General features: G+C 42.4%; 1 protein-coding gene across 4 annotated transcripts in view; it reads right to left on the bottom strand.

Moving 5' to 3' along the window:
* Positions 1-14,882, bottom strand: part of LOC129172557 (runt-related transcription factor 2-like) — a 55,644-nt gene that overhangs the window by 13,237 nt on the left and 27,525 nt on the right. For 2 of the 4 annotated variants that reach the window (XM_054762424.1, XM_054762426.1), the window contains exons 3-5: positions 9,916-10,190; positions 8,669-8,825; positions 4,986-5,090 (exon numbers count right to left, since the gene is read on the bottom strand). In XM_054762424.1, the coding sequence (XP_054618399.1) occupies positions 4,986-5,090; positions 8,669-8,825; positions 9,916-10,190 (537 nt within the window). Of the gene's footprint in view, positions 1-4,985; positions 5,091-8,668; positions 8,826-9,915; positions 10,325-10,610; positions 10,662-14,882 lie in introns of those variants that run through there. The other 2 variants (XM_054762425.1, XM_054762427.1) reach the window with 2 other exon arrangements.

Raw genomic sequence — 14,882 nt, 5'->3', positions numbered from 1 at the left:
GCACGCACACACACACACACACACACACACGACAATTCCCAAAGGCAGTACTATTACTTCACGCTAAAAACACATTAGAGATGATTCAGAACGGGAGAGAAGCAACCCTAGACGCTCTTTATTTCTTGACGCTGTTCTCGCTCTCTGCTTCTCACTCCGCCCTCAGACGCTGAATGGTTTTGTGTTTGGCGTCGCACACACTTGGCACGCCTTCAAGGGACTTCATGAGACGTTCAACTGACTGACTGCCTCTGGAAAAGCCTAAAGGTTCTTTTTGTTTTCCGTCTTTAGCCTCCTCTCTCTTTTCTTTGCTCTTCATGTTTTTGCTGTTTTTATTTGATTTGTCAGACTCCCATTGTTCAGCTTGTTTTGTTGCTATAGTTGTAAGGCAGTAAAGATGTGTTGACTTTTATCACACCAGGAAAAAAACAATAGTTCCAGGCCCTTACGGACACTACTTTATTATTAGTACACAATCTAATGAGATCCAACACAAACAAGAATGTTGTAATCAAAATGCAGTCAGTTCCAACCTGCAGAGATATTAGTTTATCGTGATGGGAAACTCCATTCATTTGACTGAATCATGTTCTTATGACTCACTCACTCATCTGAAGTGAATTGGGTACTCGTTTCACTCATCACAAAGCGCACGCGCAGAAACTTGCACACACCCCACAAGATGCACCCATGAGTCAGTTAAACCCCCGGGCTGAGCGAGTGAATTGCTCGTTTTGTCGAATCTGTGATACGGCGCCGTGCAGGAAGGGGAAAGGAGAGTTGATATGAGGCACGGAACAGATCTGTTGCTTTTTCCACCCGGCTAATACATTTATACAAACGCAGTTAGAGTAACAGTTGCACAATTAGTGACATGTTGCTTGGTTTCCTTTTTTAGTTTAGCGAGAGGTCGCAGGGGTGCGTAAATGAACAAGTTACCAGAAACGAGTATTGAAAAACTACCGGAGGCGAGTTTTGAATGCCTCGTTCATAAGGCGCACAGCTCTAGTTTGTAAAGCCCTGGAGGACCACAGGGCTTAATCTTAGATCATCTGCTGTTTTTCATACATCAGTTTGTATTTCCATGACAACTATACAGCATACGTGAGTTGCAGTTAAAGATTAGTTTGGGTTTGGTTCACTCCAATCTACAAGTCACTAACCATTGCAAAACATTTGTCTTAAAAGTGGTAGTCATGAAAGTTGCACAATAATGTATTGCACAATACTGTAGTTTCTGGTCTCTTCTCTTCTGGCAAATTGACTTCATTTTATACAATTTCAGAAATATCCCCATGATCCTGCACGCTATTTAACAACTGCAGCTTCAATTAGGCTTTTATGAATGCTTTCAGCAACTTGAAGTCACTGTTGAAAAGTAGCAGTTCATGCCTTGCTGTGTACATGTGTGTGTATGTGTGGGCTTTGGCACAAAGGCGTCTTGGATCAGGAATACGGTCTACAGGCTCTTCACCAGACTTGTTAACACCCTGACCGAAACCCAACCAAAACACAACCCCCGAGCCCCCTTCGCCTGACCACTAACTCCCACCACTGACACACAACACACACACTCGTGCCACAAAACTCAAGCTTGTGTGACACCGCAGTAGGTTTTTCCCCCCCCCCACCTAGCATCAATTAAATAAAATAACATGGGATTTGCGAAGAGGAAGTGGATCATGAGCTTTTCTGTGTGTGTAAGCATCACAGCAGCACCTGTAAACTGCATATTGGTTTAAGCGGCCCCTCCCTGCCGATTAGCTGCAAATGACATTTAATGAGGCTTATTAGTTGCGCTCACAATCAGCGCCGGACTAACGTCGCCATTAGCACAATCACACACTGATGCAACATGTGTCAGGAGCGTGCACACACACACAGACGCACTTGAGGACGGACATGCAGAGCAGCACACGCACTCGCACGCACCAGCATACAGTGGCAAACCACATGAGAACCAAGAGCTGAGGGGTCGTTAAACACAATGCAAGCCACAGAAACCCAGTTAGCCTCTTGCTAATGACTCCGTGGACAGAGACATGATTAATGTAAACCCCCCCCCCCAACACACACACACACACATCACAGATCTCTGGCTTGACCTGATCTTTGTCAGTCTGACTGTGAAAGTAACTGCATAAAGTTCAGTACCACAGAGTTCAAAAGGTATCCGTTCATGAATTCATTCATGGATTCACGGGTGGTCGCACTTTACTCAAGGAGGCGTCCTCATATGGCCGCCATAAGACTCATCAAACACTCCACATTGCGGCAGAGTGAGACATCCAAAGGTAGGCAAGTGCCAAGAACACGAGAAGGAAACGTGTAGTAAAAGTGCAAAAGAGCTGCTTGGAAAATCATCGGTACACTCCGCCTTTTAATCAAGACTTCACACTTTGAGTTACCCTTCTACGCTGGTACCACAGTGCTAGGATACCAAAAAGTGGACTCGCATAGCCGGTAGAGTTCAGTTTTTCATGGTAGGGTTTGAAAGGGTGCATCCCAGTCTGGCAACTAGCCCCACCCCTTAGGTACCCTACCATACCCCGATAGTAGGGTGCCAAAAAGTGGAGTAACGCAGCCATGCTTTACCAGGTGGCCCAGTAAAGTCCAGTTTTCTGTGTGTCTAGCTGCACCTCTGAAGTACCCTGCCACTGTGGTTGGTACCCCAACAGTGGGGCGCTAAAAAGTAGAATAGGATAACCACTTTTCAAAATTGGGTTTGCCACAGTGTGGTTTGGAAGGGCAAATCCTGGTTTGGCCTGTGGTTGAGATGTTGATTCTTTGGGTTGCTAGCTCCACCCCTTAGGTACCCCATCAGTATGGTTGGTACCCCGACTGTAGGGTCCCAAAAAGTGGACTCATGTCAACACGTTTCCAGCAAATGGCCTAGCATAAATGGGACTCAAATAGAGTTGGAGGTAGAGTTTCTGTACTTGGAACCCAGAATGACAAGAACAGGAGGGGGCGGGGCGGTTGTTCTGCCACCCTCTGACCTCAGCTTAATGACCTCGGTGGGCGAGACGTGTCCTGGCTGAAGTCCTAGAGTAAAATTATCGTGGCGATGTAATCCCGACCACACGGCAGCGTGAGTTGCGGTGACGTCGCCTGCATGGAGACGGCGAGTCGCTCTCGTATGCAAAAGAGAAGGATGAAGGAAACCAAAAAAAAAGCAGAACATGTTGTGTTCCTCTTTGAAACAAGCAGACGAGAACAACAGATGCTGTTCAAAGCAGGCCAGAACCGGCTCACCTGATCACGGGCTGGACATGAATGGTGATGTTGTCCGAATCTCAGATGTTCGCCACCAAACAAGCAATTTGTTTAAAAAAAAAAAAAATCATGTGACGTGCGACAGCAGATGCACAGGAAATGCTTTTAATCAAAGCCAGCATCTTGCGAGCGTGTGAGTGTTTTCTTGGCTGCCTTTCCTCACAGAGGGAACGATGCTGCTGCTAATCTCAGTGTCTCGCGGCTCCGCTCTGTCCTGCTGCCACATGTGCGGGCGCTTGTTTGCGACGCCATATTGTTCAGAATATTTGCTTTTTTTTTTTTTTTTAATAAAATTTGTTATGAACAGGGAGGAGGCAAACAGCTGCCTGCCAGACCAGTTGGCACTGACGGCTAATGCATAGTAAAGTTTTTATACGGCCATTAAAAGGAGCTGATGCGAGCACTCTCAGGAATATTCCAGCCCTTTTTGTGTCTCTGCTTCACGAGAAGTCATGTCCATTTAAAGCAGTACTTCTCAAATAGTGGGGTGGGCCCCCCTGGGGGCGGCGCGGTGAACTGTCAGCGGGGGTGTGAGAGGCAGGGAGGACATTCAATATTAATGCAGACCTGCCAACATGTATGAATTTGTCGTACTAATCATGCAATTTGACACTTGAATACGCTTGTATGCTCCACAGCTCTCCATTTTGTTGCATTTTGGTGGTTTTAGTTTTGAGTTCAGTCTATACAGTACATACAGATAAATAAATACATATCAGTTTCTCAATAGAATTTCAAATTGGGGGGATGGACGTGAAAACATTTCTGTCCCCCAGCGGGGGCAGGACAGAAAATAATAGAGAACCACTTGTGCTTCTACAGCATTCGAAATAAAACCTGAGGGTGGGGGGTGGTTGTGCTTCGCTATGTGTCTTAAAATGCGAAAAAGGATAAAACGCGAACAGGCTAACCTAGCATAATGTCACTGTTAAAATATGAGCGTAATGTTAGCACTGTAGCATCACATAGCTATGCTAGTGTTGCTAATGTTTGACGTCACTCGTGATGAAGATTTGAAGTTCCAAATAATTAGAATTTCCAAAAATATTGGAATTTAACAAAAAAATCGATGTTAGTGGTTCCAACTGTTTATTTACAAGATAGGAAAATATTCGGCTCTTCAAAGAATTTTGCGACGTCTTTTGCGATAATCCTTTCAACTTGGACGCTTAGACGTGTGCAACTTTAGAGGTTTATTTAACAACAATGTATACGATGACATAAAGCAGGCCTCGCTACACATCTTAAAACAAAGCTCTGCCAGTCACCCACAGACATGCGAGCTGTACGTTCGATCATTCTGTTTTTGTTCAGTGAATATGCTAACCTAGCATGATGTTTCTGTTAAAATGTGATGTTAGCACTTTAGCTCACATAGCTATGGTAATGTTGCAAAGTTTGTATCTTCCTGTCCCACTGCTTCATGTTACCTTGTTGTATGTGATACATGGCATGTATTACGTTGGACAAGTGCAGAGTTACAGTGTATACGTAAAAAGTGGATAATGTGCACAATAGTTGGTGTGGACTAACATAGCTCATTAGCATTAAAGCTACAGACACACAAAATGGCGTGTTGCTAGAAGCACTTTTAAACTGTCTGAATTCCAGCAGAAAAATATTTGAATATGGGACCTTTAAATGAAGTGTTGTATTTTGATATGTGTGTGTGTGTGTGTGTGTGTGTGTGTGTGCATTGTGGTACTCACTTCGGGGCTCCCGCGGTCCGTCCACGGTGACCTTTATGGCTCTGTGGTAAGTGGCGACTTGCGGCGGGTTGGTGAATACTGTGATTGTCAACGTGAAGCTCTTGCCTGTGGGGACATCAAACAACATCAAATGACACGCCGTCCGCAGAGACAATGAGCCACATTCACGGCCAAAAAAGCATCCCGCAGTCACAAGTGTGCTTGTGGTGCCACAATAGCCAATACAAACTGGGCGGGGGGGGGGCATTGAGGAGGATTAATGACAGACAACGCTGGCATGTGTATGAGAGGGTCTATTTAGCTTGGCTGGCACAGTCTAAATGGAGGTTTGACTGCAGGAGACAGTGTGTCGTTATGTAGACACTCTGCAGTGTGAGTGGGCGACAGGCATTTTAATAGTCACTTCCTCTTGCCATAATCCCTGGAGTGTGTGTGTATGTGTGCATGCGTGTGTGTATGCACATGCGCAGACACCAGGAATGCTGTGAATCAGCGCTCCAGGTCAGCAGCAGCATGGACAGTAAAAGGTATGCGTCATGTCACCGTGGCAACAAGCAGCGAAACAGGAAATGGTGGGGGGGGGGTTATATGCGGCGACTCATCGCAGCAGCTGTCCACACGTGGGCGTCCTCCTCGCTGACTGTAAACATGAGGACAGATGCAACAGGTGTCCTGCACGGTGGCCTGACTGGGACGCTAAAAGCTACAACTGAAGTCTGACATCATTTTCCTGACTTTCTTTTACACAAATTTATATTTACTGCAACACCTAAGTAAAGCCTTTTAAGCCAATCGGCAAGCCAAAGAAAGTCATTTGTGGAAAAGGCGCAATAACAAACAGTCCAATAGGTTGCTCTGCTGCTGTTAATGGGGAAAAAAATTAAAATAACACAAAATAGTTGACCAATATCAAAATTCATTCTAGCCCTGTAGGTGGCGCTATGAATACACTTCAGCCATTTAAGGTTCTAGACTCTAGGGTGGGTTGGACATCGATTGTATTGCTATGATTTCCAATGGGATTTCCAATGTATTGTAAAAGTAAAGGATCTGCATACTTGTCAACATTATAACATAACATAATAAGGGGAATGTTTGGGGAAAAAAAGAAGGGAAAATTAGGGAAAATAAGGGAACATTTTTTATCTTCCACAAGGATTTGCACCAGTATGTCTCTCGATGTAAGACAAAATTACCGGAAACTGTGCTGCTCGGGCATGAAAGTTAAAATACGGGAAAGCTGGGCAAAATTACGGCGTTTGCCGGTGAAAACGGGAGGGTTGAGGTACGTGTCCGTGGTAAGTGCACTATGACGTGTAATGATGCTATCAAGAGTATCTGCTTCCACTCGGCTGCCATGCTATCAATCCTGGCTGTCACACCTCTGCTGTGTCATCATCACCAGCCCTCCTTCCTCGCTCCCCAATGGCAGGTATTCATTTCAGACACCTCGTAGTCTGATCTCTCTGGGAGCTCCTATGTCACTTCCTGTCGTCAGATTCTGTGTCACCGGCGTGCATCTCCACGGCAACGGGCCAAACACCCTGATAACCGTCCTTCTTGCCCCTCGTGTTCCCTCCTCAGCCATGAGGGATAAAACTCCCGCGACGAGACAAAGCTGCAGGTGGCAAAGGCTCTCTTCTTACAGTAACATGTACGCAGCACACCTTCACACCATAAAAGGCATTTTGGAATGCCGTGTGGTATCCACAGCCTGAGGTGCCGCATGTTTACAGAGATGCACGGAGCGAGGTCACATCAGGTCATCATTAAGACGTGCATTATTATACTGCTAAATGTGCGTTCTTAATGTGCGTGTTTTTAATAACTATTTTCATTGGAAGCCATAAGTGACTCCAAAAAAACAAGTACTTCCTCCTCGTGCCACACCCCCTCCATTCAGCAAAGAGAAAAGTGGAACGCCATTATTTTTAAGCGTTGCTTTTATTTTTAACTGTTGAGCTACGTGCTGACAATTAATGAACGCATTGTTCAAGAGCTAATGATTGGTTAGCCATGAAAAAGTCATGACACAGATTCCAGCGTCATATATGCTTTGATGAAATGTTGTAATGTGTGTAAACGTGTCGGTCTACCCCAGTAGACAACTTGATACGCTTCGAGGAACAGCAATACAGCACTATCGGATACGTTTGCACTTGTACAAGTATTTTGTTTAAAATACTTGCACATAGAAATGTATTTTTAAAAGCGTATATTATATTATAAACTTACTATATTGGGTAATACAAATGTAAAGGTGACTATAGGGGTGTTATTTCATGTTTAGAGGACTCTAATAATGTTAAAAACGTATTTAGAAGATTGTGAAAGGGTTTTTTATGCCATAACTATAATAATAATCCATTTCTAAATCCATTTCGCAGAAAATATATCTGGGTCGGATCTGGAACCAATTAATCGTGATAAAGGAGTGATTACTGTACATGCATTTTTACATACATTTGGACAAATGTATTTTTTAAGTAAATGTACACATATAAATGTATTTTTAAATACATTTGCACAAATAAATGTATTTTTTAAAATAAATTTACACTTATAAATGTATTTTTAAATACATATGCACAAATAAATGTATTTTTTAAATGTACACATATAAATGTATTTTTAAATACATTTGGACAAATAAATGTATTTTTTAAATGTACACATATAAATGTATTTTTAAATACATTTGCACATATTGTATTTTCATGTCACATATTGTACATTAAATACATTTACAAATATAAATAATTTTTTAAATACATTTTCACATGTAACATTTTGCACATAGAAATGTATTTTTAAAAAATACATTTGCACATATATATGCATTTTTCAAATACATTTTCACCTATAAATGTGTTTTTTAAAGATACATTTTCAGATATAAATGTATTTTTTCCTCCATATTCACATATAAGTACATTTTTAAAATACATTTGCACATATGTCCTCGTTTAAAAATGGGACGTGTCCACTTATACTGCATGTTAAATCAGTCTAATGACATTTGTGGTGTGTTTTTATTAAATATTTCAACTGTTTTTACTGCACCTGTGTGACATACAACCAACGTGACATAGGGCATGTGTTTTTTCACTTTTCCCTAATTTCTTGGTGAAAAATCCCTAAATTTGGAACTCGCACAGAAAAATTGAAGAATGCATTGGCCACTGTGAAATTATTCACCTTTTACCTCTGTATTTAACACACTAAAAGCAATCAGATATAGTTTAGGGATGAAGCGAGATAAATAAACCATGATTTTTGCATCTTTCGGGATGACTGCGGTTAAATACGGCATCTAATTTGAGCAGTATTGTGTTAATATTGATCACAATAATCATTATATGAAACGTTCATGACTTTCCATGTGTATTGTAGGTGAAGATACGCTGATGTGAGGCGGTGTTTAAATTTGTGTTTGGCATATGCCATTAAAAAACAGGTTTCGGCCTGCAAATGCCCCCCGGAGACACCTCTGGCCTAAATCTTAAAGACCAAATATCCAGGATGTTGGAATGCTGCTAGGCCTTGGTTCTAGAGGAAGAGGATTTCAAAGTGTGTCCTGAACATGAATCCAATCAAAGGGGGGGGGGGGTGAAGAGCTGATTATGTGTTTGCCACGTCAGCGAATGTGACCATGGTGGCCCATGGTGGAGCGCGGGCCTCACCTCTGCCACTGCGGCCTACGAAGCGCAGGTCGTTGAAGCGTGCCACCTGGTTCTTCATCACGCCCGAGGCGTTGCGCAGCTCTGCCGAGTAGTTCTCGTCGTTTCCCGCCATGACCGTGACCACCGTGCCGTCGGGTATGTCTCCCAGGGCCACCACCTGGCAGGAGAGGGAGGTGACTCAATCAAACATGGAAAACCACGACAAAGATGGAACCATTCAGTCAAGTTTTTGTATAATTTGGTTTTCTGCGATCATTTTCACCAAAATGTTACCACGATTTTCATAGAACATTTGCATAGAACTTCAGTGTGAGAATATTGAAGGAAGCTGACTAAAGACCTCCACCAACAATGAACAATCCGAATTTGGGTTAGCCTACCAACCCCCTGCATAGGCCTGTCATTTATCTTATACAATATTTCTTAAAACAACTTAAAATATTCTTTCTCACAATACCACACGAGTGTGAAAATGATTGCATCTGCACCAAAAGGTAAACGCATGTCCCGGGATTTTGCATAATCCTGCAAACTGTCAATCTAACATCAGGATCAGCAGCTTTACCAGCCCGGTTGGAGATAATTACACGCCTTAACCACATCTGACAACCTTCACCTTCCAGCTGATATCATATCTGACCACACTGCACACAATCTGTGCTCAACAACAACAAGAACAACAAGGCCTCACTCAGATTCCCATTAAGATCCCTGCAGGGAGATAACAGGGCACAAGAAAAAGCTACGAAAATGACAGACAGGTAGTAAATAGAAAACAAATGAAAAGCTTCATATTTGTTTTTTGAAGGAAGCAGCAGTGTTTGAGACCAGATCTGAGGAGTCATCACAAGCTTCTTTTATGGGAAACATCGCAGGAGTTAAAAAGGTTCAGGGGCCTTCGAAAAAAAATCATTTAACATTCATATTTTTTATATGCATTAAGTAAAATGAGGTTCTAAATTATTTCTAACAAATAATTTCATGGATATTTAAAAAAAAAAAAAACGCGGTGCTTGGAACTTTATCACTTTAAATTCTCCATGAGGGTCATTAATGAATTATTTTTGCGGAAAACAACGTGAACATGCTTTTAAAAAAAACCCTAATACCTTTTATTAATGTCAAAATAACTTGCTTAAACTACAACATGTAAAAGGAAAGAGAGACTGAGGAGGATTTACTGGACATCCACACATGTAAAGTCAAATAAAATGATGTCTTTGAAATCAATACGTTCAATTTCTTACCTTAAAAGCGACAGGCAGCGTCTTGTTGCAGCGCCAGTGTGACGGCAGCACCGAGCACAGAAAGTTGGGGCTGTCGGTACGCACCAGCTCGGCCGGGTGGTCCGCGATGATCTCGGCCATGCTGCGGTTCTCGTGGGCGCGCAGTCGCGGCACCGCCACCGCCGTCGCAGCGGTGTCTGTCTGCCCAGCTCCCGGTGAGCTCACGTCGGTCATCTTTCCCGGGACCGGCTGCAGGCTGTTGGACGGCGGGCTGAACCTCCGGCTGGCGCTGGGATCTACGGGAATGCGCATGACAACGGGGCGGATTAACAAAAGCAAAAGAAAAAGACGAATAAAGTTGAGGGGAAATGGAAACTTGGAGTCCCGTGGAAGACTGCAGTGGCTCCTTGCTGCTTCTACGGGGCAGGAGGAGGAAAACCACGCGTGGGGAGTGTAAGAAAGAGGAGGAGGGAGGTGGAAGTGTGTGTGTGTGTGTGTGCGTGTGTGTCTGCGTGTGGCTTTTTAAAAGTCACCCCCACGCACTTTTTTGCGCACGCACGCGCACACACACATGCACACACGTGCGGCTATAAATAACGTCCACACGTGGAAAAATTAAAACTCTTCTCTTTTGGGGGAAAGGTTTGGGAAGTCACGGCAGCGCCATGTGTGCGTGGGAGAAAATTAACCAAAATTAACCAAACGCGTGTACTTACCCAAATAATCCACCCTCACCTCTTCCACCATATAATCATCGCTCAAACGCACTTTCGTAACGACGTGCTGCGTTCACGCACCGTCGCGACAGTGTGTGTGTGTGTGTGTGTGTGTGTGTGTGTGTGACAGAGATCCTCCCCACTCGCGGAGTGACCGCGTATTAGTCTGTAACACAGATACTGTATCATTTACTACGATACTGCACTATGAAAATTAGCATACAATCAGCTACAATGTACAGATAAATATCTGTGTTTTTAGGATTATGTATAGATAATTAAAAATGAAAAGGCAAAAAAAGGTACATATATTTTTCAACACATTGTGTATTTTTGTGCTATTTTTTCCCATTGTTGCTATATTTTTTTAAAAACAGTAATATTGTTATGCCACCGACCACAAATGGCCCCCAGGCCGCCCCTTTGCTTACTGGCACAAATTTCTTTTTTTTATTTATCACAATATCTATTTGCAATGGCTTATTGTCATACTTGAACTGGTAATACTTTTAAGAAGCCATTCTCACAATCCGTCACTGCTGCCTGAATTGAAATATGCAAACATAAAAAAACAACTTTAAAACATCCTTTAACTTGTAGTACTTAAGGTAGTACAATTGTACTTGTATGTTGATATGTGATATGGATGTGAATATATGATATGTTTAATTTAATTGTATTATATTCATTATTTGGCATTATTACCTTAACTCAATTACGCAAATAAACAAACAATGAAAAAAAATCAGAATTTACGTAGTAGTCTTTACAGTAGTACTTGATGTGCACTATTTTCCCTATATGTCATGATTACCTTGACTAAAATATGTAAATAAGCAAACAAGTAAAAAAATCCTAGTTTAACTGGTAGTACAAGTATCTCTTGAACATGTGTACTTTGATATTTTTACTGCATGTCAGTTACAGTATCTTCACTAAACAAAAACTACAACAAAAAAATGTAAAAACAGGTAGTGCTCTTACTAGTATGAGTAATCATTTAATGAAAGTATTAGACTAAAGAAATCTTTGTATTTTTTTTTAATGTGCAAGATTATTTTCCATGCACAAAATGTCATTGCCTCTCACTAAAATATGCAAAGAAATAAAGAAAACCTCATATTTTATTAGCTGTATTGTAATATATGTCAGGCTATTCCTTAAAAATGTACAAACATCTCAGGTAAGAATAAAAAAATATACATAAAATTACTAAAGTAACAAATATAGTGACATTTAGCATAGATGTACTAATAAATGACAATACTATATGGATGTATGATGAATGCATGTACTATATGTGTCCCTCTGTAGAGGGCATCATTGACCCTTGGTCAGGTTCTCTCCTACATGCTCCCTCATTCATGACCCCCCTCCCCCCTCCCCCCCCATTACCCATTGGTCTCCAGCAAGTCTCGCCGGCTGCCACATCACAGCGGCGTGTGCGATGCCACTGTGCACTGCTGCCTGACTTTTCCATGGCGCTGAAGCAGCTTTTACTGCCAATGAAGCGCTTTGATTCTCTCAGCCGGCGACGACTCCTTAGCAGACTGGTTACTGCTTGGCCCTCGTAGGTGGAATAGAATGGAATACTTTTCACTTGCATGTTAAACCCGCAGAGTTGTGTTCATGTACACATCTGCTAGTGTGGGATACGGTGGTGTGAAAAAGTGTTTGCTCCCTTTCTGATTACTTATTTTTTTGCATGTTTGTCACACTTAAATGTTTCAGATCATCAAAGAAATTTAAATATTAGTCAATGACAACACAACAGAACACAAAATGCAGTTTTTAAATGACAGTTTTTATTATTAACTCATTGACTGCCAGCCATGTTCAGAGCAGAGAGCTCCATACTGCCAGAGTTTTTGGGCACCCACAGAATATTGAGTTTTAGGACTACGTAAACATAGAACGATGTAAACAAACTTTAGACTCTCTTCTTTCAGCAGAAAAATAGTTTGTTTCTAGCTATTTTGGGTCTTTAGATATTGGCTGCAGAACATAGCGTAGTTTCAGCAAAAACACCTGATTTTGACGAAAAAACAGAAAACAAGCTTTTTCTGCAGAGAAGCAAATTGAAACAGAGTGACGGTGGGGTCTGCTGGATGTGGGGATGAATCCCTGCTGCTGACTGATCCAGACGGAAGCCACTTGTCAGAAGAATCAAGGTCGGGTTCTGAGTCACCTGACTCTGGTGTCGCGCCTCATGGCTCAGCAATGCTAACCCACTAGCGTGTCGCTTTGGCTGCCATTGTCAACTCCATTTGTGTTTACGTCACCTACATCACCCATGTCACCTCTATCTTTCACGATCGCGTCACTACGAAAGGTAGATCCACCGCCAGACAAGCTCTGTGACAGTGTTAGCTGCCTGGATTTTTTTGTCTCTGCTCGATTTCTGCATGTTTCGCCATTTTCCTCTCTCAACCCACAATCCGACTCACGAAAAAAAGCAAAAGACGTCAATTGACGTCTTTGGCAGTCAACGTTACTTTTTGAAAAGACGTCAATAGAACTCTTTGGCAGTGAAAGAGTTAAGGGAGAAAAAAAATAAATTGAGATCTCTTAGTCTGGAAAAGGGTATAAAGCCATTTCTCAAGCCTTTCTAAAGTGGTGAACCTTCCCAGGAGTGGCTGGCCAACCAAAAATTACCCCAAGAGGTCACAAAAGACCCCACAACAACATCCAAAGAACTGCAGGCCTCACTTGCCTCAGTTAAGGTCAGTGGTCATGACTCCTAAGTAACTCATAAGAAAGACACTGGGCAAAAATGGCCTACATGGCAGAGTTCCAAGATGAAAACCACTCCTTAAGAAAAATAACTCGTCACAATTTTGCCATGAAACATCTTGACACCATCCGTAGTCTCATTAGGAGCATGCCCCGACGTTGTCAGGCATGCGTACAAGCACGTGGGGGCCACACAAACTACTGAGAATCATTTTGAGTTGCTACAATGACATTTTAGCAAAATGGACCAGTGTGCTGCATCATTTTTTCACTTTCATTTTTGGGGTGTCTTTGATTTCTCCCCCTCTATAGGGTGATCATTTTCATTTCTATCAAATGATGTGGCATCATTTTGTTACTAATACATCACCCACTTATTATCAGGAAAGATATTCAAGATCATTTTTTCCCCCAGTTTAGATCTGATGTGTTTTCGAAGTGTTCCTCTAATTTTTTTGAGCAGTATAGTTGTAGCCCATCGATCATGCATATGTGTCATTTCTGCAGGAGATGCTGTCAGCCCCCCTGCTACACCACACAGCACCCCAGGAGCGTTCAAAAGCTGTTCCTTTAATTTTTTTGAGCAGTATATATATAAAGTCTGAATGCACTGACGAGCACCTCATCATGTGGACCTGATCACAAACAGCCTCCTTCCATCCCCTGTCCCCCATCACTGGTCACTTTAGGGCAGCTGTGTCAAAAGCCTAAAGCCGGGGGGCTGTTTGTGGCCCGCAGGTAATTTTTCTTATTGGTATTCTAAAGGCAGAATTTATTCTCACATTAAAGCAATTACAAATTACAGGCATATGCTTGGTCAGCGATAACACAAAGTTGGGTTCAGTAGTGATGGTCCGATTGATCGGCCACCAATCAGTATCTGCTGATTTCCGTGAAAAATCACGTGATCGGCATATGCTGATCACCTGTGGCTAGAACTATTACATTCGGCAGAGATCCCTGCATGCAGTGTAGTGTCTTGCCCTAAATAATGTCTTGGGCAGCGTCGTCCTCCCACTTTCCTTCACAGTGCACAGGCCTGCCTAAACAAAAACAATCATATCTGCCGTGTGGAACTTGACTGCCAACACATGCCATAAAAACTACCTTGCGGCGGTAACCCATTAAAAAGCTTTAATTGAATATGGTATTTGAAGAACAAACACTTGACGGAGTATGGTAAGATTTCGAGGCTCACGGTATGATCATGGGTAACGCAAGCTAACGCAGCCATGTAGACACTTGCCCGTATGTGTGTGACAGTCAGAAGGCTAAGCAAATAATCTGAAAAATAATAATTCATCGGACGAGATGACCAGCCTTTGTCAGCGGTGGAAGACACCGCGTTCCCTGAGTGCTCTCTCATTTACCTGGAAGTCCTGTTCGAGCTCCACCAATGCACTGTTACATCCAAAGTCTCCTTAAAGAAGGCATTTCATCCTCTTAAGTTTCACGAGTGATATATGTTCTCATGAAAAAGTCAAATATGTTTTTGTTAAATTAAGGTGATTTTGGGGTTCCTTTTTCATATCATATAGC

This window comes from Dunckerocampus dactyliophorus, chromosome 19, assembly GCF_027744805.1.
Source record: "Dunckerocampus dactyliophorus isolate RoL2022-P2 chromosome 19, RoL_Ddac_1.1, whole genome shotgun sequence".
In the NCBI taxonomy this organism is placed as follows: Eukaryota; Metazoa; Chordata; class Actinopteri; order Syngnathiformes; family Syngnathidae; genus Dunckerocampus; species Dunckerocampus dactyliophorus.
This window is presented reverse-complemented; position numbering and strand designations above follow the sequence as displayed.